The sequence below is a fragment of the Chamaea fasciata genome, unplaced genomic scaffold (assembly GCF_029207755.1).
Source record: "Chamaea fasciata isolate MVZ Bird 193981 ecotype frontalis unplaced genomic scaffold, bChaFas1.0.hap1 SCAF_9, whole genome shotgun sequence".
NCBI lineage: Eukaryota > Metazoa > Chordata > Aves > Passeriformes > Sylviidae > Chamaea > Chamaea fasciata.
In genome coordinates this window covers 12,721,819-12,745,931 of record NW_027094094.1, presented here as the reverse complement: position 1 = coordinate 12,745,931, position 24,113 = coordinate 12,721,819, and the positions used below count along the sequence as shown (strand labels likewise).

Genomic DNA, 24,113 nt, shown 5'->3' with positions numbered 1-24,113 from the left:
AATGAGCCCGAGACAGAGGTGTCATGATCTGGTCTCTGAACTAGGAGGCCTAAGCCCAGCTTTGTCTGGTGATGAGGGCATAGTGAACTTAGCCCAGACCTGTGTTTAATCTAAATCTGTCGTGTGATATTTATGTGAGCATCATGTGTCTGCTGGCATGGAGGTGATCAGCGTGCTGTTCTCCTCAAGCCCATGAGCGTGATGGAGAGGAAGAAGTAGGAGAGACGTGAACTACAGTGGGACACCCTGGACTTCTCTCCACCCCTCCACCTCGTGCCTCACACGTGGGAGTCTGGGTGAGCCCTTCAAGGAATGCACAAGTCCCAGGACTGTCCTTTCCTTCTTCTCCCCTCCCCTTGCTCCAACAAAGCACTGTTCTCAAGGTCTCCCATGTGCTCATCCGGGCCTGGTCCTGCCAGAGGGGCGTCCACAGCCTCTCTGCTGCTTTGGTCTTTTCCTCTGGAGCCAAGGAATTGCCTCTGTCCCCATCTGAGCGGGAGGAGCAGAAGAGGGGCTGGCAAAGGGGGTGGGAGGAGAAGGCAGATTTCCATGTCTCACAAAGGGCACAAGCGATCAGATTCGTGCAACTGCCCAAGAATAAAGAGTCTCTTACAGTGCTGGCTGCCCTGACCTCTCTCCTCTCTGCTCCAGAGGACAGCGTGTGACCACACAGGGATTTCTTAGCCGTACTTGGGAGGCGGGCAGCGGGTTTTCTACACCCAGATCTGTCTGCAGCTTGCCTTGCAGCATATTGGCCTATTTTTGGCTCGTTACCTATCTGTTTACTGGAAATCTTGGTACATGGTGATAATTTCTTCTTTTCTTCTCTTGAATTTCATGTAATTGTTTTGGGGTTTTTTTTCAATCTGACACTGAAATGGGGCTGAGAGCAGCAGTGCTTCCAGAGCAGGGACAAAAGTAACCAGGAAACACAGGGCAAGAGAGGAGGGATCGACACCGAAACAATGAAATAGCCAAGCAAGGAAAGACTGAATGCTCAATAGCACAAGCCTTTGCAGAAATGCCTGGCTAGTGCAGCATTTTATAATCAGCTTCTGTGCAGGGCTGGCCTGCAACAGTAGTGTGATGGGGGAGGAATGCTTTGAATTAGCTGGATGCCAGAATTAATTCTGTCAGAATTCAAATGTACATGTATGTACGGATTTATAAATAAACACTTGGAGCAGGATTCTGCTTTGCCACGCAGGCTCCGGGGCAGAATCTGGTTTGGCCTGGCTTTTTTGCTTTTAAAAAAATTGCTATGGATCTGGGCTAGGTTCTGGTGACTTTGTCAACTTCTTGCATTTATCAACAGCCTGTAGGCTGGGGAGATGCTGGTTGGGTTGAAGTAAGGGGGATGGCACAGAGGACTCAGAGCTGCTGAGTTTTCTTGCAGTGATAGCCAGTTTTCTGCAATGAACCTCTGTTTGCTGGAAGAGAAGGTGAGGCAGATGCTGGGGGACTGATGGGAGATGTGAAATGTGCAGGATGTCCTGCCCTTCCCTTTCCTCCATGGAAGGACAGAGGCAGCCACCCCTCTTTTTCCTGGGAGCTACATCCAGCATACTTGGGAATGGGAGGAAGAGATTTCTGGCCCCAAATATGGATGGTTATTCACAGGCATGAAACTCTGGATGCACGCAAAAGTTTTTACATATGTGCCCCAGATGAACTCAGGGAAGAGGTTCCCAGTCCCAGATCCTTTCTGATAAGGACAGCTTTAGCCTGTTCTCACCAGGGCATCGTGGTTGTCCCTCTTCTGTCTTGTGATTCTCTTGTGATGGTGGCATGAGCAGAAGTTCCCAGCTCAGCACAGTGCCCTGGAGTCTGCAGTGGTGCAGCACTTCAAGCACACTCCAAGTCACCCGTTTGCTGGGATGATGTACCAGAACTGTTAAAAAAAACCCCCATGAATTAATTTAATTTCTCTGTTTCTTCTCTTCCCCCTACCTGTCCTTTTTCAGTTTCTTGCTGTGTGCATGCTTTGATGGAGGGGCTGTCTCTGGAGTGGGCTGGGAAGAGCCGAGCTGTGGATGGCTCCAGATGAGGCAATTGGCAGGGAGTGATGTTCCGGATGGCTGTGTCTCTCTGAAATATGAGTAAACATTGTCAGAGCAGCCGACTGTATGATCTGGGGCTTCGGGAGGGCTGATCTGTCTTTTCTTCCCCCCACCCATCTCTTTCTGTTCAGGATCCCCCGTTTGCTCGGCATCATCCAGTTCTCCTCTCCCTGCCTGGGTGACCTGGAAGCTTCATCCTAGAGCTGTATGTTTGGAGAAAGGGAAAGAAAATCCCGCATGTCCTAATGGAGGCAGTGTTTTCCCTTGCCACACGACAGCTTAATCTAAACCCTCATTTGAGCCAGTTATTGTGTGGCTTTAAAACCCCGTCCCCTGGAAGCTAGTCTCCCACCCCCTTCCCTCCCAGTCAATCCTGGTCAGTGGAGCCGAGCTCCAGGGTTTGGTGCTGGGCCACACGCAGACACGGATCGATCACGCTGGGGGGTGGGTTGGTATTTCTCTGGCAATGGTTTTTATTGCTGGTTGCGGTTGTTGGGTTGTTGGTAAGTCAGGGGGATTGGCGTGCACTGTAATGGGCTTGTGCGTGTGGCAAGGGGAGAGAGAGGGTAATGTGATTGCATCCTTCTGCTCATTATCCTCTTGCTGGAAGGGGGGGGCCGCATCCCTCTCCCCATCTGAATCCGTGTGGAGCTGCCGCCTCTGCGGTGGGAGCAGGTTTTCCCTGCAGGTGAACTCCTCTGCGCTCAGACAAAGGGCTGGGGGTGCCGGTGCCTCCCTTTGTTCTTTTCCTGTCCTGGTGCACCCGCCTCTGACGGCAAAAAGCCCCTTGAAGCGTGCCTCTCAAATGGATGGAGCGGAATAAATGTGCTGCGAGGTCTCTGTCCCCCTCACAGACCCTTTGGGGACAGTGTGGGCGGGGGGGGTGCTGCACTCCCCCTTCCCTCTGGTATTGTGCTAGCCCCTTAGTGATGGGGGTGGCCAGATCCAGGAGGGAATTACTGCAGCTCTCCTGCCACAGCTGCACTGTTGTGGCCGGGTGACTGAGGCCTGCGAGCTCTGTTTTGGTCAGAGGTGGTTTGGTTGTAGGGGGTGGGGACAGAGCCTGACCCCATCAAGCGAATGGGAGCACATCTGGGGGCTGTTTTCCTGCCTCTGCCTGCTGGCATCCTGCACAACAGGGCATCTGGGCAGGGAACTGAAAATAGTGCCTGCTGTGAAGACCGCCCCTTTCCAAATGCATCACCCGAGCATGTAAGCTCAGCAGGTAAAATAAACGAGGCCTGTCCTCCAGCTAAGGAATTTGTAGCTTTCTACTTAGAACAGGGAAGAAAAAAGATCATTTTTTAATCTCTGCACCCACCTAAAGTCTGGATGGGGAAGTCAGGGTATTACCCTAAATTAGAGGTAAGCAGAGGTGGGGAGACCTGCTAGGAGTCAGGAAGTCCATGGCAGTGTGGGGAAGCAATCCTGGAGATTTCTTTGCTGATGACGGTACCTTGCAGAACATGGACCCTGCTAGCTGCCCCCATCCAGGCACTTCCTCCTCTGCTTCTTCCCTGGGCTGGTTCCTGCTACAATCTATGAATGCACATGGTATTAATCTCCATTTGCCAAAGTGCTTTTCAGCAATATGATAAACGATAACAAGGGGAAGAACCAAAAGTAAACCTTCCTCTCTCCATGCATTAAAACTGCTCACTGGAGCCTTCCTCAGGAAATACTCCTTCCCAAAACACAAGGCCTGGCTTCTCAGGAGAGAGAGACAGGAGGCATCTGAAAAGACAGCCTTCATGTACGTGCTGCATCCAGTAACTGTTGACAAAGGCATTTGAGGAAAACCTTGTGCTTCCCAAACAGTGGAGGCTGGGAGCGTCTGTCAGTTTGGGTGGGAGATGGAGGTATCCAGGGGAAAGGGAACCCGTCAGCCCATCTCTTCTGGGTCTGGTGGGGCGAGCAGACATTGGAGTTTTGAAGGTCAAGCAGAAGTCACAAGCAGGCCCTGTGGCAGCTGTGCTGGCTGGCAGGTAAGGGGAAGCCACCACAAAAAGCCACGATAGCCACCTGGTTTTTCTGTGGGTACAATCTCACCAGGGAATGAGGAGATGCAGTTGTTGGTCCTTTCTGCTCTAGAAGATGGCAGTGGGTCACAGCTAGAAATGGGAATGAGGAGATGCAGTTGTTGGTCCTTTCTACTCTAGAAGATGGCAATGGGTCACAGCTAGAAATGGCTTCTCTGGTTGTGCACTGGCTGCTGGCGCTGCTCCCCCAGTCCCTGTGCAGTTCTCAGCACATCCCATAACGTTTGAGTCTCCACCGCATCCTCTTTGAAAGAGGATAATGAAACTGAAAGGGGGAAGCAGGGCACACTAGAGGCACCTTGGACTGCCAAGCTTGAGAAAGCAGTGCTGGTCTGCCAGAGACCTGAGGAGCTGGATTTTTGAGACAAAAAATGAAATGCCAGGTAGGCAGAGAGTGAAAGACACCTTATATGAGGACAGAAACTGAGCATCAAATATGGCTCACGTGAATCAGCAGGACTGGAGTTGTGCAGAGCAGCTCCCCTGGCTCCTTGGAAAGATGGAGCTGACTGGGGTCTGAGCTGTCGAGCTCTGATGGCCGAGTCAAACCTGGAAGATAAATGATACTTCAGGGGCCTGAGATCAATAATGTCAAAGGCTGGTCCGTAATTGGGTGAGATTAAAAACCAATGACAGGCCTTCTCCTAGGAGCAGAAGTCGGCCCATTGAAGGAGAGCGGCAGGGTTTGCTCCTTTACAGTTATTCCCTGGCGGTGCCCACATCCAAAATCCACCTTCCCTGGCTGCCCTCTGCAGTATCAGTGATTTCCCTTTTCAATCAACATCGACCACATCCTGCAGGTCCCTTACAGCCGAGCCTTCTTCACTGGTCCCTGTGCAGCTGGTCCAGAGTGCTCCTGTCCTCAAGAGAGTGGCTGAGTTGGAGACAAAAGCAATGTAGTCTGGTGCTGGCCGCCATCCTCTTTCACTGCCTGGGGGTGAGCTGGGACTGCAGGAGGTAAAGAGAGGAGATGCTGAAGCAGGAGGTCATATTGATGCTGTGGGTACCATGATATGCCAGGTTTTGCAAAGATGCATGGCTTCGGGGAGCATACTTGGGAGAGGAGCTTGGGACATGAGGGCTGCCGATTGCTCTTGCCTTTGGTCCTCAATACGTTATTTTTATCTGTATTTATCAATTAATGGGTACCGTGAGTATTTAGCCAGCCATGAGCAGGAGACAGGTGGGGTGCATGCTCATGCTCATTTTGGGGGTGCTGATGTTATATCTTGTGATAGAAATGGCTTTTCTCCTGGTTGGGTGCTAAGCAGGGAGGGAGCTGTGTCCCCTGGTTGGCAACAGCCACAGCCTGGCATGGAGAAGATAGAACTAATTTATTTGCAGAAGCAAATTAAAATAAACTTGAGTCCCTTCTTTTCCGTGCATTCTTAAAGGGGTGCACAGGGTGCAGGGCAGGGCCACGCTGTGGCTCCTCTGAAGGGCACTAGGAAAGACGATGTTGCCTCTCTTTCCAGGGTGCAAGGGCAATTGAAGTAAAGGGGCCGTGTTGTCTCCTGCTGCTGCCCCTTTTGCGCACACAAGGAGCTGTAGATGCCGTTTGCCTTTGCCCCGGGCTCCTCTTCCCCTTCCTCCCCACTCCCCCACCCCTTCCCCGCCAGGAAGCCTGGCCTTTGTGTGAAGTGATGCCTCCTGACATCAGCCGGGTGCACGATTTCCTCCGCAGCGGGGAGGGTGAGCAGGCAAGGAGAGGGGTGCCGCGTTCCCCAGGGGATGACGTATGGTCTGGTCTTGCTGGAGCACAGGGTGACAGCACTCCCGGAGTGGCTGTGTGCCCATCTGGGATGCTGTGGGGAAGTGGCTATCCCCAGCCTTACTGGTATGGTTATTCGGTGGAGCTTTGCCTGCTTGTGCTGTTCTGCCTGAGAACACCCCACCAGCGTGTTGCTTTTTGCTGCCCAAGACTCTGATTGCTTCCACGGCGTCTTTATGGGACCCCTCAAGGGATGCATTCTTGGGATTTATGTGGCCGAAGTTTGACCAGCACTGAATGCGGGGCCTTGCTCTGGGGTTGGCATCACAGTGCCATGGAGCAGAGGTGGAGGGGCTCAACAGCAAGGCAGGAGCAGGGCTGATGTCTCCTGTGGGCCAGGGCTGCACCAGAGCTCTGGGAGCATCCTGCTGTCTGTGCAGAAACAATGCTCCAGAAAGGGCAGGTTGCAGGTCAGCTGTGAGGGGATTTGTGGCGTGCGGGCTCTTGGCTTCTCCTTAGAAAGGGGCTAGTGCAGCACATGGGAATTGGCCAAGTGCCTGCCAACGAGACGCCATGGCTGGCACCTTGCCAGGAGTTTGGGGGCCTTGCATCACTTTAATTTGAGATGTGTTTACTGGGGGATGGCATTTTGCAGCTGGCTGGCCGGAAACTACAGGTCCCAGCATGCTCCCTCACGTGTCACCCAGAGGGAGCGTGGTGCCACAGGGATCGTAGTCTCGGTGCTTGTCACTTTGGGGTTTTCCTGTAACTGGGAAGGGCTCTGATTCAGCATCACTGGGCAGAGCCAGGCTGCAAGACATGGGACTGGTCTCTGCCTCCTGTTTTCCTATCCTTCTGCCACCCACTTGCTCAATGCAAGACCAGGTTGGCCTTTTTATGTCACCAGGCTGGGGAGGGGATCTGGTCCTATTCTTACTCATCTGCAACGTAAATATTTTGGTCCCGAGTACGTTGCTGGGAGCTGGGTGTCACGTTGAAGAGCATGATTCATTCATGCTGTTGCTGCTCGGAGCACAATGAGGCAGCCTTGGGACTGGTCCCAAAGATTTCCTGTGATCGTGGCTGATGGGGAATTTGGGACGTCACGTTCGAGTAAGTCAGAGCCCTTTCTGCACAATTCCTGCAAGCCAGGAGTACTGTGCCATGCCTTGTGTATTCGGGACTTGCCATCCCCAAAATGTGGTCATTGTGGGTGGCTTGCATTTCCAGAGGGAGAAATAATGAAGAGCAAGGCTGATCTCCAGTTCTTGCCTTCTCCAGCTGCTGATGTGCAGAAAAGGTTGCAGGGTGTAGGGCTTTGTGCCTGGTCCCAGCCAGCCTAAGAAATTAAGGTACAAAGCAATGCAAATTGAAAACCTGCTTCACATCAAGGATATTCAGGCAGTTTCTCCAGTGGGGCCAGAGCATCCCTGTGTGTTTTAGAGGGATGTGGGACAACCTGAGGTGAGACACTGGGCAGATGGGCTGGAGCAGTGGAAGATGCCCCTCCATTCCATGCATCCACTGGTGATGCTGTGCTGCCAGAAGGGACCTTTCTCGTCCCACTTTGGTCACTGGTGCAGGAGAGGCTGCACCCTCTACCCCAGAACGGGTTCCCTCTGTCCCCCCATGTGTCACTTTGTCCTCCCCATGCTGCTGAGAGCCAGGTGTGGGCAGCGCCCAGATTCGTTCTGGCATCCTTCGTTAGACAGTGTTTGTTCATGCTGCATTTTTCTTTTTGCTGGCTTGTTTGGACACGCACTGGTACATTCACGGCACTCAGGCAGTAACGTGAGTCTCTTTCCCATTAGGAAAGGGGCCAGGATTTGGGGGGGCTGGGAGGGTGGCTTAAGCAGTAGTTTTTGAGATATTTCCTTCTGCTGCCACACCCTGCGTGAAAGAGCAATATCCGCGGCTTCAGCTGCTATCACAAGGCTCTGAACGTCTCTCTTTTAATATAGATTGGTATCATTTTGCATTTTAAAGTAAAAACACGCTGCAAGCTGCAGACAGCTGTCGGTTGGCAGCTTTGTTTGAACATCTGGTATTGCTGGGCTGCTGTTCAGCGCGATCTAACTATGGGATTCATAAAGATTATAATCCGGGCTTTCAGATTCTCAACAACCACCTCACAAAAAAAATAAAAAACAAAATTTGGAACAGAAAAAAACCTAGCAGGGAGGCAGTGGAGGGTCCTTGGTGTTCAGCAGACTGTGGTCATGGTCACTGGGGTGGATGGCCTCCATGTACGTTTCCTTGGCTGCCCGCAGGTGCTGACAGGCTGCTTCCAGCCTGCAAAATGCCAGGCACTGGGGAGCTGTAGAAGTGCGAAGTCTTTTCCCCCCTTCTGTTTTTTCCAGCTTGTGTGCTGAATCTGGTCTCATACTCCTCTGGGTGGTGTCTGGCGCTGGTGAGCTGAAGCAGCAGATTCTGCTGTGGCTTTCAGTAGATGTTTGTAACAGTTGTCTGCAGCAACAGGACTTGGTTTCTTTTTCTTTAAAGTAAGTGATGGAGGAGCCAAGGCTCACAGTAAACATCTTGGCATATCAAAACCTCATTTCCAAGAGAAATTGAGTCTGCTTTTCTTGAAGCAACTGAAAGGTTGAGATAGCCACCTCTGTAAGCCCCATCCATCCTTCTGCGAGTCAGGCACTTTCCTTGGCACCTTTGAGAATTAAGCGACCTCTAAGCCCCTAACGAGTTTTATAAATCTTGTTAGTTGATCTGCATTTTTGCAAAGCTCTTTGAATCCAGCCTATTGGCGCATAAGTCACCTTGACTTTCCTCAAGGCTTTGACTCCCAATTCACTTTCAGGCTCCATTTGTCAGTTGGAGGTGCACAAAACGTCCCCCTTATCTTTATTAGAGAAAAAAAAGCTGCCTGGAGAAATGTAGCTGCACTCTAGTTGGTGCAGGCCAGTAATAGAGGTGCATATAAACCTGTTCTGCCCTTGTTTGTGTTGATTTAACTTACCAGTACAAATTAAAATGGCCTTGAGCGGTTGGAAGTTTAACTAGATCGGTTGGGAGGAAAAAAAAATAAAATCATGCCCTTTAAATCAAAGGAGGGTTTTCTTTCTAGTGTTGCCTGAGTCTGGAGAGGCATTCTGTGCAGCTGGACCCCTTGTCTTTGGCTCACCAAATGAGACACTGATGGGGCACGTGGCTGCAGGTCATTGCCAGTGGTCTCACGGCTGAGACGTGGGTACACGTGGGTATTGCTGCTGAAGTTCTCCTCCTCAGAGGTATCTGAGTTCCCCACAAAACCTGCTTATGCTTCCAGATCCTCATGCCAGGCTCTCTCCAGAGCAGAAACTAGAAATCAGGGGGGTAGGAATCCAAAGGGGCTGTTGTTCAGAGCTCATGGCTTCCTATGGCAGGACTCAGCCTGGTGGGTGCAGAGTGGAGGTCTTTGGGCAGGGGGGAGGCTGCTCAGCCTGCAGCGGGAGCAGTGGTGGAAGGGGCTGGCTGTGTTTCACCCCTGCAGGGAGAAGGCTCTGAGATCACACAGGCCAGCTGGATCTTGAATCCAAGATCTTTATTTGGAAGGGAGAGTGAGGGTTTCTCAATTTTGCAGGGCTTGCAGATGGGGGTAGGTTTGCTGCCAAGCAGTAGGATGGGTCTTAGCAGGATGGCTCCTTTGTAAGGCAAGCCATTCCCCCAGCCATCGTTGAGGGCAACTGGCTGAGACCCTGAGATTTTGTTACATTGGGAAGATACTGGGATTCAACAGAGCGAGACAAGACTGGGACAGCAGCAGATCGAGGCAGGATTGGGGGTGCTGCCAAAGCCTGTTGAATTTTTTATGGGAGGAGTGACTGAGAAATGATACATCAGAGCAATAGGGCTTGTGTGAGGAGCAGGACTTTGTGCTTCAGCTGAGTTTCAGCGCTGAGTGATCTCCCTTTGCTGCCCAGACTGCCACCACTGGAGCTGGCAGAGCACTTCTGAGAGCCAGCTGGGGGAGATGATCCCACCAAAGACAGACTGCTCTTTTTTCTCTGGATGAACTTTTAAATCTGAATCTCTGGTTGGGAAGGGGCCGATGTATGAAAACAGACATGAGGGAGAAAAGGATGGTAGAGCCCCCCTAATGTCCATATAAATTGATTGAAGCATTTGAGAAACCACAAGCACAGAGTGTGCTGAAGGCAGAAAGGGCAGGACTTATTACATGATCTTTTAGGCTCTGAAAAACTGTGAAATCTGGTGAATCCCACTCAATACAGCTACAGGCTCCAGATTTTATTTTCTGGCATGGCAGGGATGAAGCACAAGGCAATGCTGGTCATGGGGACCAGTTGTGCTCCAGGTGTTGGTGTCAGTCTGAGCTCCCAAGTGGCTGGAAACAGTTGCTCAAGGCACTCGGGTCTGGGTGTCTGAAACTTTCTGGATGTCACAAAGCCCTGCACTTTCCCTGCAGTGTCCCAGTGCTGGTGCTCCCAAGCTGTTTACTCGAAGGCCATTTGGTGCTGGGCAGGGCAGGTTTGTGCCAGGGCCTGCAGCCAGAGCCCTGTGCTGGACATGGTTCAGCAGCAGGGTGAATTTTGGCACTAATTTATAAGCAGCCCTAAACTTGTACATTTTCGCCCAAAAACTGAAAGAGATGGGGAAAGGAGCTCCTCCCCTGCATCTGTGATGGTGAAGAAGACACAGACCTTGTCCTTTATAAACACAGAGCTGAGCCCTGTGACTCTTCCTGGCTCTCCTCGCTCCCAGGCAAAGGTGGCCTGTACTGTCCTCCTGCTGAAAGCTGGCTGGAGTGGACTATTGGCCAGGTCTGGGTGGGGATCTCTTCTCCCTCCCTTCCCAGCAGAGAGAAGAAATTTCTTGAGCTCCTTGCTGCCCTGAGGGCCTGGTTGTGCCTGTGGCCACAGCCCCAGCCCTCAGAGATGGTCTTTCCATCTTGCTCCTGCACCACCCAAATGTATGTGCTGTCCCTGTGGCTTTGGGACACAGTGTGGGAGCATTTTCCCTTATGGGATGCTGTCTCTCCTGGCAGATACCGGGCAGGAAGTGGCTCTATTGGCCAAAGACACAGTCACTAGTGAGGTTCCCCAAGGCTCAGTTTTGTGACCAGTCTTGTTTAATACTAGGAAGGCTCTACAGAGAGATCTGGACAGGCTGAATCGATGGGCCAAGGCCAGCTTTATGAGATTCAACAAAGTGAAGTGCTGGATCCTGCACTTGGATCACAACAACCCCACACAGTGCTGCAGGCTGGGGAGCAGAGTGGCTGGAAAGCTGTCCAGCAGAAACAGACCTGGGCATCGTGAGCTAGCAGTTGCCCAGGTGGCCAAGAAGTCCAGTGGCATCCCGGCCTGTATAGCAGTACTGTGGCCAGCAGGACCAGGACTGTGATCATCCCCCTGTACTCATTACACAGTACCTCAAATCCCATGTTTAGTTTTGGACTCCTCACCACAAGAAAAATACTGAGGTGCTGGAGCGAGTCCAGGCAAGGGCAGCAGAGCTGGTGAAGGGTCTGGAGCACAGGTCATGTGAGGAGTGGCTGAGGGAGCTGGGGGTGTTTGGCCTGGAGAAAAGGAGGCTCAGAGGAGACCTTATCACTCTCTACAACTGCCTGAGAGGAGGGTGTAGCAAGGTGGGGGTGGACCTCTTCTTCCAGACAACAAGTGACAAGACCAGGACAAGCCTCAGGCTGTGCTAGGGAGGATTCATGTTGGGCATCAGGAAAAATTTCTTCACTGAAAGGGAGGTTAAGCATTAAAATGGACTGCCCAGGGAGGTTGTGGAGTCACCATCCCTGGAAGTGTTCAAGAACTGACTGGACATGGCCATTAGTGCTGATGGCTTAGTTGACAAGGTGCTGTTCAGTCAAAGGTTGAACTCAGTGATCTTGGAGGTGTTTTCCAGTCTTAATGATTTTATGATTCTATCACCAAGGCTCATCTTTGTTCTGTGGAGCCAGTAGCATCAGTCATGGCTCGCCTGGCTGCATGCCCAGCATGCAGACTAGCTTCTTGTCCTGGTATTCGTCTTCCTGGTGCATTTCCAGCTCCTTTTTTCCTCTTCTGCACATGTTGTGAGTGAGTCTTGAGCCCCAGGTTTGGCAGAGGCAGTTTTCCCTGCCTCTTGTTGTGCTTTGTATGGAGGGAGCCTCTGTTTTGAGGGGTACATCACCCATACTGGACACCCAATATGAGGAAGGCTCCTTCCTCCAGGACTTGCAGGGCTGCTGGTGGAGAGGTGATGTGTCTCCAGCCACTGGCCTCATCTCTCTGCTCCTTAATCTCCCTTATTCTCCTTTTCCTCTCGAAGCAAATCTTCATCTCTTCTCCAAGGACACTGACAGCAGTGGCAGCTGGGCCACGGCTTGAAGTTGGGGTCCAAAAACTATAGGAAGAGCCCCAGCCTCTTTCCCCCATTTGTGTGAGAGGCACAGCATGAAGTAACCCCTGTGGCCGTGATGAGCAGGGGGAAACACAGAGGCCCAGGAAGGTGAATTAGCATTCTCAAGATCCTCCTGAGGGTTGCTTTCTGACAGAGAATAGGTCGCCATTTCCTGGCCTCCAGAAATCCTGTTGCTGGCCCCGTGCAACACAATGCCTTGTATTTTCTCCTTATTAACGAGTTCTTCCTTTCTGCTGGGTGTAAACAAGATAAAGAGCTGACCCAGGCTGCAGGCACCAGCACAGCCCTGTGGTGGCCCAGGATCTGCTCTGGTACAGGGACATGCAGAGAGGCGAGGTCTGCCATGTGCACTGTCCTGGGGTGCTCCAGGAGCCGGGTCTGACCTGGTTCTGCTGAGCAGTCATGAGTCATGGCTCCATGCAGCATCCAGCTGCTATGTGCCAGTTGTGCTGCAGGGATGCCCTGAGCTGGGGTGGGCACAGGAGGTGGGACGTGGGGCTGTGCCTGTGGGGTAGCCCGTGGAGATGGGATGTGGGTCTAAGCCTGATGGTTTCTTCTCCAGGGAAGGCTCAGAGGCCAGGCAGCATCTCACAGGGTGATGTGGACAAGCAGGAGGCATCGTCACCCACTCCAGCGTGAGAACAGGGTGGAGAGCTGCTCTTGCAAGAGGCACTGTACATCCTGTTCCCCCAAGCTGGTGCTGATTATTTGGCCTTCAGCCTTTTTCTGCAAAGCATCAGCTCTCCTGGTGTTGAGGGGTTCCTCAGTGCTGGGAAAGGGGGTCTCTTTGGTGCCCGTTCACTGCATGGCTGCTGCTTCCATCCCTTCCTAGCAAGGGCAGCTATTAATATCTCAGGCTGTTCCCCTCCCCTCTTCCTTCCCCTGTTGAGGATAAACCAGCCTGATCTCTGCACAAGGAGCACCGTGAGAAAAGCCAAAGCCTGGAGCACTGTGTGTGCTCTGGGCTGGCCAGGGGAGGCAAGACCTCGTGCTCTGGCTGGAGACCTTCCCTTTTGCCTGGTGCTTACTGTAAATGTGTGCAAGATGAAACCCCAAGCAGAAAGCATTTCCTTCCTGCCCCTTTAAATGGATCAGCCTCCTGCGAGTGTTGTGAGGGCTGTGGGGAGTGCGAAAGAGCTGGTTTTGCCTGGGTCTGGTCAGCAGGAGGCCACCAGCAGGATGGGAGGGATGCTCCAGGGGGTTTGGGCTGTGGCAGTGCATGGCACATGATTTCATGATTTGAGATCCTGTTTTGGGGGGCACTGGGGTGCTGCGCCCCAGATGTGCTCAGTGTCAAGGTTCTGATGTGTTAGCAGGTGGGGTGACACTTTCAGGAGGGATGAAAATAGCTCATTGCGTGGGTTTTTCTCAGAAAACAGTCCAGCTGACAGTGGAGTGGGGCTGGGGAGAGGGAAGCCTGTGTGTGGGAGGCCTGGAGAGGCGAAAGGTTGCGCTCGCCTCCTTGGCCCAGGGCTTTTGGTGCATTAAAATTCAGTCACTGTGACTTCAGGCCCGTCTCCAGCAACGTGCTGGGACATGTGTCTCAATGGGGGCTCTTGATCCCGGTCCCTGGTCTGAGCTGCAGGTGTCTGGAGCCATTCCCGCAACAGGCATCTGCCCTTTGCAGCTTCCTCGCTCCGGTTCCACCTTCCTCCTCCTCCTCCTCACCCTTCCTGCCCCTCATGCTCCAAGCTGCTCCCTCCGTTCTGGCTTTCCGGTGACTGCAAACAATGTCCTTATTCACTCGGTGGCTGGGATTTGGCGGCGAGGGGAAGGCCTGGGTGCAGAGGAGGAGGAAGGAGAGAGGCAGAGAAGTGAGTGTGCTTGTCCTGGGCCAGCTGTCCAGCTGTGGTTAAAGGTGCTCTGTGGGGCAGTCTGGCTCTCGGCTCCCCCAGTTTCCTGTGGGAATGGGGGCTGTGCACTCCTGTGGTTTGTCCACCTGCCCTGCTGTAGCACCCTCCAAACCCACAGACAGTTTCAGCAGAGTTTATTGGGAATTAGCATCCTGCAAGCATCCCACAGGTCAGTGTGTGGGCACTCGGTTGCTCTTGCAAGGTGAATGGCCCTGAAGGATGCACAGTGCTTATTAGACATCAGAGAAGCTGCACGGGCTCCATTTGCCCTGTGAGCACAGTAAGGCTTTTCACTGCTCCAGCTCTTGTTTAAAACCACAGCAGCTCAGCAGGTCATGGGGCACTGCTCTGCCTCTGGTGGAGCTGCCAGGCTCCTTCCTGATTCTGCTGGGAGTTGGGCAGGGGCTGGTGAGCACTCGAGCCCCCAGGGGAGGGGTGTCAGAGGCTCTCCCCTGCCAGCTCTCCCTGGGAGGCATACAAGATCCCTGACCAGCCTCAGAGAACACAAAGCCTTGGGGCATGTCATGGGATTTCGCTGCCCCGATGCTGGCCCCAGGGCAATGGGTTTCTGGGGGCTGCAAAGGGGGATGAGGGGAGTGCTGGGCCTCAGGCAGGGCAGGGCCATAATCCACTGTTGCTCTGGGCTCAGCAGTGATCTCAGCCTTAGCTCTGCCCTTTGGGAGAGGACAGCGTCGAGACCAGCCTAAGACAAGTCAGGGGAGACATCTTGCCCACAGATTGCTCCCAGCCTGGGAGGTCTTGGGTGGGTGTGAGCTCCTTCCTACACCCCAGTGCCCCGATTTACAGTGGGGGTTTTCCCAGCTGGCTGAGCTGGACGCGTGTGTGTAACACCTCTGAGGCTTGTGCTGCTGCAGCCATGCCGTGGCTCTTGGATGAGAAGCAAAGATGCCCTGTGCCATCAGAGCTGTTAAACTCTTTATTACTATCTTTCTGTCTTGTGGGTGCAGGCATTTAATGTTGCCGAAGTTCTCTGTTGCGACTGCCCCGTCCCCCAGCAGACATATCCCCATGCCCTGCCTGGCAGGGTGGATGTGTCCCATGCTGGGGTGGCCATTGGGAGCTGGCCTCAGCACATAGTCTGTGGGGACTGACCAGGAGGTGCAGCAAGGTGCAGGCAGGGCGAGCGTGGTTGCCCTGGTGGTGGTTTCCTCGCAGCTAGTGCCGTGGATAGCTGTGGTCAGCAAGCCTTCCCCCGGCACAATCCCACGGAGACCAGCTGTGTGCATCCTCCCTGCAACGAGACCTTGCAGTGCTTGCTTTGCTTCCTGCAGATACGTCCCTCCAAGCAGTGTTTTACTCCCAGTGCGTGACCTTGGTACCCCAAACCCATCTGACTTGCCACAATGGCTGCTCAGGAATCACCCTCCTCTGCCTGCAGGGGAGGAGTGCAGCCTGCTCCCAAAAGGAAGTCAACGATAACGACCCTCCTTTGTCCTTCCACCTTTGGTGATCCAGCTCCCTTGCAGGGTTGATGCCCACGGCGTGTTTGCGAGCTCCCTGTATCGGCTCAACCCTTTTGTACCCACGATTCCTTTTTTCCCATGACGAGGGGGGAGATTGTGTTCATCTCCTGCAGAATAAGCTGGTGTGCATGAACTAGCCCTGTCTCACTGGGGCCTACAGGGTCATGGTGGACCAGCCACTTGCCCCAGCCACCGATTAATTTATTAATTAACGAGATGAATTCACTCTCAGCTGGTGTTGGAATAAGAAGCATTTTTAGCATGCGTTTCGCAAACTGGCGACGTGTCTCAGAAAAGACAAACTGGGATCGGAGTTGCTCACAGGCTGGGAAGGGTGCCTGTACAGAGGGAGCCTTGGTTCTCCCAGCATCAAGGTCATGCATGAAATATGAGAAATTACCCCGAGAAATTCTGATCCTGGAGGAGGAGTTCATGACTTCAGAAATGCCAGATTTGGGAGGGGATGGAAGGGGAAGGGATATATTTTCCTTTTCAAAATACTTAAGGAATTCAGCCTGTGCTGCATAGACAATGAGATTTTGCCCCTCGGTGCCAGAAGGAGTAGTTCATACCCTCGTGTCTTGTTAAGGTTTTGTTGCCGTGGGTGAAAAACTCTCCCATTCCGCTGCAATCCCAGGCATGTACAGTTTTTAAATCACCCTAAAATCAAGAGACTGGCTCAAATATGAGGTTTAAAGAAAGCACTGCATGTCCTCTATTCTCTCTGATTTTTATGGCTTTAAGTTGGATTTTGGTCAACTTTTTCCAGCTTTGAGGGGATATTAAATTAACTTGTATGTATAAAAAGTTAATTTTACATATGTTTATATGTATATTTGTGATTTCACGCAATTGCATGATTCCTGGAGTGGAGCAGTCTGAGGTTTGTTACAAAACACAAAGGTTGGCAGCTCTGCTACGGCAGCTGCAGGGCGATGGTACGTGCATGTCCGGGGCTGTTTGGTGCCTCCCTCGGGGGTCCCTGACACCAGTGGGGCTGGCAGGGTGGCCTCTGCCCGCCTGGCATCTGCCAGTGATGGGAAACCCTGCTTTCCCCTAGCAAGAGCATCCTGGCAGCACCGGGGGGAAGGGCAGTGGCTGCCTCGGGTGTGTCAGATACCTGATGGGTACGACAGAGTGGGATGGGGGTTTGGCCTCTGTGCCCAGCAAGCTGCCAGCCTCGGATCCTGTCCTGTGTTTTTTACCCACTCCTGTCCCAGCTGGCAGACAGGGAAGTCGGGCAGAGGACTGGGCTGCTCCTGGGGGCCTGGCTAGACTTGGCCGTCCTCCTGGTGGGCTGGTGTGGGATGGGTCTGGCTGTCCGTGGTGGAGAGGGCGAATCTGTGGGGGGGAGGGAGGTGTAGGGAAGGGCTCGGTGCAAAGCTCGCTGTGTCCTTTGGCTGCCCAGCGTGGGGTGTGAGCAGCTCAGCCTGCACTGCACGACTTGCCCAACTCCCACATTCAACTGGCCTCCTGCAAGCAGGGATGTTGGAAGGCATCTCTTTTTCTGGAGCCCAGGAGCAGGCTTGTTGCCTGCCACTTCTCAGTCTGCCTACATGGGGCTGTTGTCCACTTGCTCCACAATTCTGCCTGGTGCTTGACCCAAAACCCTGTCTGAGCCCCTAGAGAAGCCCGCAGCAGCTCCACACTCAGGCCTGGCTGCTGGCACAGGACATAGGACACAGTTCCTGCCTGCACCCTTGGTTCTCCAAGGTTCAAGCAAGTGGTGTGGCACTCACTCTCCAGAGCTCAGTTCCCACCATGTTAAACCTGGGAGTGGAATGCAGCCTCCTGATGCTGCAGCAGCACAAATAACAACCATTTTACAAAGAAAAAAAGGAGGTTTTTAATACGTGCCTCAAATCTTTCTCCGTGTGGATGCCCTTGGATGCTGCAGGCCCCTGTGTTTCTGTATGCACGCGCAGCAGATGTCCCCCCGTGGGCTGGGGATCTGCCTTGCTGTGAGTGCCCCTCGGCCCTGTTTCAGTGGATGTGCTGTCTGTGTGTCTGTCTGCATGTGCCTGGGTGGGTGCACATGCGTGGGCCCCGGGAATGCATGTGGAGTGTGCCTGTGAGTGGGAAGCTGGGTTTTTTTAGCTCCTCGTTATTATTAGTGGTAGGAGCCCAGTGACAGTAAGGTTGGAGGTGCCCGAGACCTTAAGAAAAACAACAGGAGGGAGGAGGCTTCGCATTCCTGCTCCTGAATTGAGTCGGAGGTGACAGCCTTTCCCTGCAATGCAATTAATCCCAGCAGCGCCTCTGCCACCCTCCCCCTCCCGCCTCGTCCAGGAATTAATTACTTGATTATAAATTCCCGAGTGGCAGTTTATAATAGCAATAATCCCCTCAAAATTCATTCTTGCTGCCGGTTTCTTTCCATCTCGCCCCCGTCGTTGAGTCTCTAACGCCACATCTCTGTGCCAGGAGAAACCCTTCTCCTTGCCCTGCTGGTGTCCTGGCTTTTCCCCCAGTAAACATGAAGGGTGAATATTTGAAGTTGCTTTTGATGGGTGTTTTGGGAAGCCCTGCTCCTGCTCACAGGGATGAAGCCCTTCTCTCATGGGCAGTGGGTTTCTCCTGGCTGGGAAGCATGCAGGAGCGAGGCATTCACGCTGATAGCTGGGGATAAGGTTTTGTCCCAGTTATTCGGCGGATGGCCCAGGCCCAGCCCCAAGGAGTGGGCTGGGGGCTGGCAGTGTGGCGGGGGGAGGCCCCGTTCCTCCTCACTCTGTCCCTCCAGATTACACTGACGCTGGCTCTGGGGCTTGTCAAGGAGGCGGGGAAGGGAGAAAAGATTTGGCGTGGCGTACGGGAGCGCAAGGGAGGGAGGTGGTGATGTCTCGCAGGAGCCTGCTGGCGATGGGTGATGGGCCTCAAAATGGTACTGCCTTAGTGGGGGATGAGCCTCTCTGTGTCCCCCCCCCGCAGTCCCCAGGGCTTAGCCCTGACCCAACCCCGCTGACTGGGCTGCAGAAAGTTACCTGAGGGGCTGCCCCCATCCAGGGGACCCAACCCAGCCAATAACACAGCCCGGCACAGGCAGCCCCTCTGCCATTTCTGCCATGGAAATAACCAGGTTTCCAGCCCCACAAGCTATGCGGGGGCTCTCAGCCTGGCAGTGGCATCCTGCTAGGAAAAAGCACCATCCCTCCTGAACCACGTGGGCAGAGCCAGTGTGGGCAGCACTGATGTTCACTGGCACATACAGCTGCCGGGCTCTGACGATGCTGCTTTCCCCCATCTCTGCAGAAGATGCTGATGAAACAGCAGGACCGCCTGGAGGAGCGGGAGCAAGACATCGAGGAGCAGCTCTACAAGCTGGAATCGGACAAGCGGCTGGTCGAGGTAACCAGTGCTTCACCCTGCCACGGCCAGTCCCGGGGACTGTCACCCTGTGGCACAATGGGGACAAGCTCCTGGGACACAGGGGCCAGGTGGGCAGGGAGGAAGGTAGACATGCAGGGGAGGAGCGGCTGGATAGACTTCCTGCCTCCATTGCTGTGTCGTCAGTCATCATTTTGGGAGGCAAAATGAGTTTGGAGCTGCTCTGCAGCCTCATGGGTCCTGGGTTGAGTTGGGAAGTGAGGAACAAGGCTGTCCTTAAATATCAGATGGCCCATCCTCTCCTCAGCTCAGCACAGCTTTTCTCAGGAAGGGAGTGCTTGTGGTCTCTAAAGCCTCTCGGCCTCCCAGAGCATGAACGGAAAGGCTCTGGAACATGAAGTCTCTCCAGCCTGGGGTGGGGCTGGGGATGAAGATGGGAAAGGGTATTCAGATGGGGAGGGGTGGGATTTTCCAAGGGAGCAGACTTCCATTGGTGGTGTAGCTGGTTGTTCCTTGGCATTGGGTCTCTGGAGCTGATCCCCACACAGACCCCAGGAAGTACGTCCAAGAATCTGCTGAACCAGTCAAACCTTCACAGTGTCCCTGTTGGGTCTCTGGCACATGGAAGTCCCATGTGGTAGTTCACAGCAGGTTTTGAGCTGTCTGGGTGTTGCAGGAGAGCAGAGGTGCAGCATTCAGGTCACATTCTCCACTGCTGAGAAAGGACCCAGGTGTCCTGGGACATCATGGAAGAGGTCAAAGGGCACAGAGGGCCTGACCCTACTCCTCCCCCCAGGAGAAGGTGAGCCAGCTGAAGGACGAGGTGCGCCTGCAATATGAGAAGATGCACCAGATCTTGGATGAGGACTTGCGGAAGACCATGGAGATCCTGGACAAGGCCCAGGCCAAGTTCTGCAATGAGAATGCAGCCCAGGTTCTGCACCTCAATGAGCGCATGCAGGAAGCCAAGAAGCTCCTCAGCTCTGTCCAGGTCATGTTCGACAAAACTGAGGACATCAATTTCATGAAGGTAAGACAAGCTGCCCATGCCAGGGTGGGACGGACAGTGGGGAGGTTTGGTTATGTGGGGAAGAATTGGGTAGTTGTCGGGTGTGGTGGGGAGCGGGATGGGGACGTTAGCAGGGCTGGCTGATGCCTCCAGAGTGCTCAGCAGTGGAAAAAGTCAAGGAGAAGTGGGGCAGGCTCAGTGCTGGCCTCAAATGAGGAGGTGCCACAGCTGGAGATGGGGCTGGAGCAGCCCATGCAGGGGAAGGGAGGCTCAGTGCCCATGGTCAGACTGTCCCCTCCTGGGGGGCCATGGAAGCTGACACTGAAAGGGGGCATGGCCACCATGGCAGGGATTGGCCTTACTGACCAGATCTTCTCCTTCCACTTCTAGAACACCAAGTCTGTGAAAATCTTAATGGACAGGTAAGCGCAGTGGGACAGACATGTTTGGGGGAAGGGTGTGTTCATGTCCACAGGGGCGGCAGTAGCACAATATCCAGAGGAAGACCAGGGCTAGGGATGCTACAGGGTTTGGGAGAGGCATGTGCCATGCTCAGCTTCCCTCTCTCTCTGGGAGGATGAAAAACTCCCCTCGTGCAGCCATTGAATCAGGTCCTCCCCATGGACTAGGGGAAACTCAGTGTTGTGCTTGTGGCAGAGCAGAGGATGTGACCAGCTGGGTTGGGGTGCAGGGCTCTGTCCAGCTCCACTGGGCAGAGAGGGGGCACAGGGTTAAAACCAGCACGAGCAGAGCAGAGGTGAGCTGGGATGGCCATGCGGTGGGGATATGTCCCCTGCCAGGAAGTGTGCCCTGGCAGGGGACGTTCAAGCTAAACTGGACAGGGAAGGTCCTACCTGCCAGAGAGAGCCAGCTCACTTCTGTCCTCTACCCTAGGGAGGGGGTTTGGCTCTAGGAGGGTGTGGGGGGAGGAGCTGTCCCTCTTCTGAGTCTGCCTTGTAACTCATGCCACTCTGCCTGCCATCCCCAACAGGACTCAGAACTGTACAGGTGGCAGCCTGCCCCCACCCAAAATTGGCCACCTCAACTCCAAGCTCTTCCTGAACGAGATCGCCAAGAAGGAGAAGCAGCTGAGGAAGTTGCTGGAAGGTGGGTGAAACCTGAGGGGTGCAGGGGCATGGGATCTCACTACCTCCTGTATCCATAGCTGGCTGCCCTGCAGATGCCAGTACTAAACGGTGGGGAGAGCTCTTTGGGGCAGGGACCCCTTGGAGCCCTTCTGCTGTCAGCAGGGGTGTGGAGAGTCACAAAGCCAATTCCTGACTCTCCCCAGGGCATTTTCCTTGTCTTGTGAAACAGCTGTGTTCTGGGGTTACACAAAACCCTGAAATACAGAGCTTTTGGGGGGTTGGCCATTGCCAGGAAAAGTCAGTGGAAAGATGGGGGTCAGCATGTGGGCAGGGACAGCCGGGGGCTGGCGTGGTCCCACAGCCCCCAGCTAATGCCTGGGAGCAGACCACGTCCTGTGGAGGCTTCCCAGTCCCCTCCTTGGGGGATTTGTGTTTATTCCCCAGGCTGTCCTGCTCTGCTCCTGTTAGGGACTGTGTTCACTGGCTGTTTGCAGAGCAGTGCCTGGGACTGCTCCGAGCCTGCTGGCAAGGGCCCAGAACTGAATCTGCAAGTCCACCTGCACAGGGCTGTGTGCTAGGTTTGCCACTGGTGGGGTGGGCTGGGGGACCCTCTGCACACGTGGGGCTGGCATGTGGGTCTTGGGGCTCCACTGCAGGTTTGGGTCAGCAACCGGAGCACCCCGGAGCTGTTCCACACTGTGCTTAATACAACCCCGCTCTCCTGTTCCCCTCCGCAGGTCCTCTGAGCACCCCTGTCCCCTTCCTGCAGAGTATCCCCATGTACCCCTGCACCGTCAGCAACTCCGGCGCGGAGAAGCGCAAGCACTCCACCGCCTTTCCCGAGGGCAGCTTCCTCGAGCCATCGTCCGGGACTGTGGCGAGCCAGTACATGAGCCAGGGCGCTTCGGCTGGCGAGGGGCAGTCCGCACAAGCCATGGTGCCTTGTAGCTCCACGCAGCACATAGTTGGACTTCCTAGCGGCCCGCAGCCGGTGCACTCGGGCTCCGTCTTCAACCCATCTCACTACCCCAACACCACGTCATCTCAGCAGTCCGTGCTCTCCCAGTACGGCGGGCGCAAAATCCTCGTCTGCTCCGTGGATAACTGTTACTGTTCCTCGGTGTCCAACCACAGCGGGCACCAGCCCTACCCGCGGTCGGGGCACTTCCCCTGGACAGTCTCGTCGCAGGAGTACTCCCACCCGCTGCCGCCCGCCCCCGCCGTCCCCCAGTCGCTCCCGGGACTTGCCGTGAGGGAATGGATTGACGCATCCCAGCAGCACGGGCGGCAGGATTTCTATAGGGTCTACGGCCAGCCATCGGCCAAACACTACGTCACCAGTTAACCGTCACACTCTCCAGAGAGTCCCGCTCGATGACGTGTTCAGAGAGAAAAGTCTGGTTTGGTTTGGCTTTTTTTTTTCCCCTCTTCTTAAATCAAACCCAATTTTTTCCCTGCCTCACGCCCCTCCAGGATTTTGGGGAGGGTTGTTCTGTCATATCTCTTTTTTTTTTTTTTTAATCCTTTAAAAATGAAATAATATTTTTTTTTCATTTTAATGCCTTTTTTTAATTTAATTTTGGAAGTCCTTCCTGCCCCTTGCTGGGTAAACACGAGGGAGAAATTACCGAGAAGAAATTGATGGGGATTTCAGTCGGACATCTGGGTCTGTGCGTTGTGCTCTTCCTCGATCCTCTCTGCCTTTGGAAAACTTCAGAAGGGACAATGGCACCTTCTCTCTTTCTATTTCTCCGAGTTTATTTCTTCTGGTTTGGTTCAGTTTTTTCCCTTTCCCCACCCCTTTCTTTCCCTTTTTAAAAAGAAAAAAAAAAAAGAAAAAATCTATCATTGATTCAGTATGAAATGATACTTGTAGATTTTGGGTTTGTTACTTTTTTTTTTTAAAGGCTGATTTTTTTTTTTTGTGTTACAAGGCCACTTCTCATGCATATTGGCATTTTTTTTTTCCTTCTTTCAGAGATTTGTAAATACACAATGGCAGGAAATTTAATGCACAAAAAAAAAAAGGGAAAAGAAACTTTACAAAAAACCACAAATAAATAAATAAAAAAAAATCTGTTCTAGTTTTCAGGAGGGGAAGAGTGACCGAAATGCACTCCCCTCCTGCATATCGCTGATGCAACTTCCTGTAACAAGCACTTTGTATAAAAAAAAAAGTGGACTTCCTGCTATAAGGCACAGGTATTTATTCTGTAACCGATTTTAGACACACACACACACACACACACACACACACACATGCAAAATATTCAAATAAATGTGATCACTTAGTGCAAATGCCTCGCTCTGCTGCAGCTCTTCCCCCGGGACCACCAGCTCCGGCGGGAGGCTCCAACCTGCTTTCGGAAGGAAACGCCCCCCGGTCCCGCAGGGCCGGACGATGACGGGAGGGTTTTCTGGAGGGGTTCTTTGGGAGGGAGCAGCTCGGCAGTGGGTCCCAGATGCAGAGGGGGTCCCCGCCAGCGCCCATCCCGTGTCCCAGCCCCGTGGGAAGGTGTGCTGGAGGATGTGAGTCAGGCCCAGAGCCGGCCAGGCCGCATCCTGCCCATGGGCTCCAGAACAATCCCCATTGTGGGATGGGGACTGGGTCGGGGACAGCAGCTTTCCTGACTCGGCCAGCATCCACCATTCTGGCCATGCTGCTGCCCCGGCACCCAGCCCTTGAGCCTTCACCCCCACCTAAAGCCCCACTGCCCCCTGGGGCTTCGTGGGTGCTGGCAGCACCCTGGGCTGGTTTGGGGACCCTCTGTGCTCAGCCAAGGCTGGGAAGGGTGAGGAGGAACCCGTTGTCCAGGATGTGCAGTGGGGCCATGGGCTGGCCTGGCTGGGGCCGTGCAGGGGCTATCTTTGTCTGGGGGAAATGAGGCTGACTTCATAAAGCAGAGCAGTGTCCTAGAGGCAGGAGGGGTTTTCCATTGCTCTCTTTGGGTTCAGCTTGCTTTATTTTTTTCTTGGTTGCAAAACACCCCTGGTTTAGTTCCGGTTTGGATTCCCCCCGTGCTGCTTTGGTGGGAACTGGGAAGGGCAGAAAGTCTCAGTGAGCTGAAACAGGGGAACAGTGGGTTCGAGGGAGGGGGACCCTCTCACTAACTCCCCCCATTCCATTCCAACAGAGGTGGCAGCACAACCCTGAACAACTTCCCTGGCAG

At 53.7% G+C, this 24,113-nt stretch overlaps 1 protein-coding gene across 1 annotated transcript in view; it reads left to right on the top strand.

Moving 5' to 3' along the window:
- Positions 1-23,241, top strand: part of TRIM8 (tripartite motif containing 8) — a 29,701-nt gene extending 6,460 nt beyond the window's left edge. Inside the window, exons 3-7 of the mRNA XM_066191017.1 lie at positions 18,772-18,867; positions 19,643-19,876; positions 20,246-20,277; positions 20,847-20,962; positions 21,681-23,241. Of these exons, the coding sequence (XP_066047114.1) occupies positions 18,772-18,867; positions 19,643-19,876; positions 20,246-20,277; positions 20,847-20,962; positions 21,681-22,288 (1,086 nt within the window). The 3' untranslated portion in view covers positions 22,289-23,241. The remainder of the gene's footprint in view (positions 1-18,771; positions 18,868-19,642; positions 19,877-20,245; positions 20,278-20,846; positions 20,963-21,680) is intronic.
- Positions 23,242-24,113: the final 872 nt, after the last annotated feature.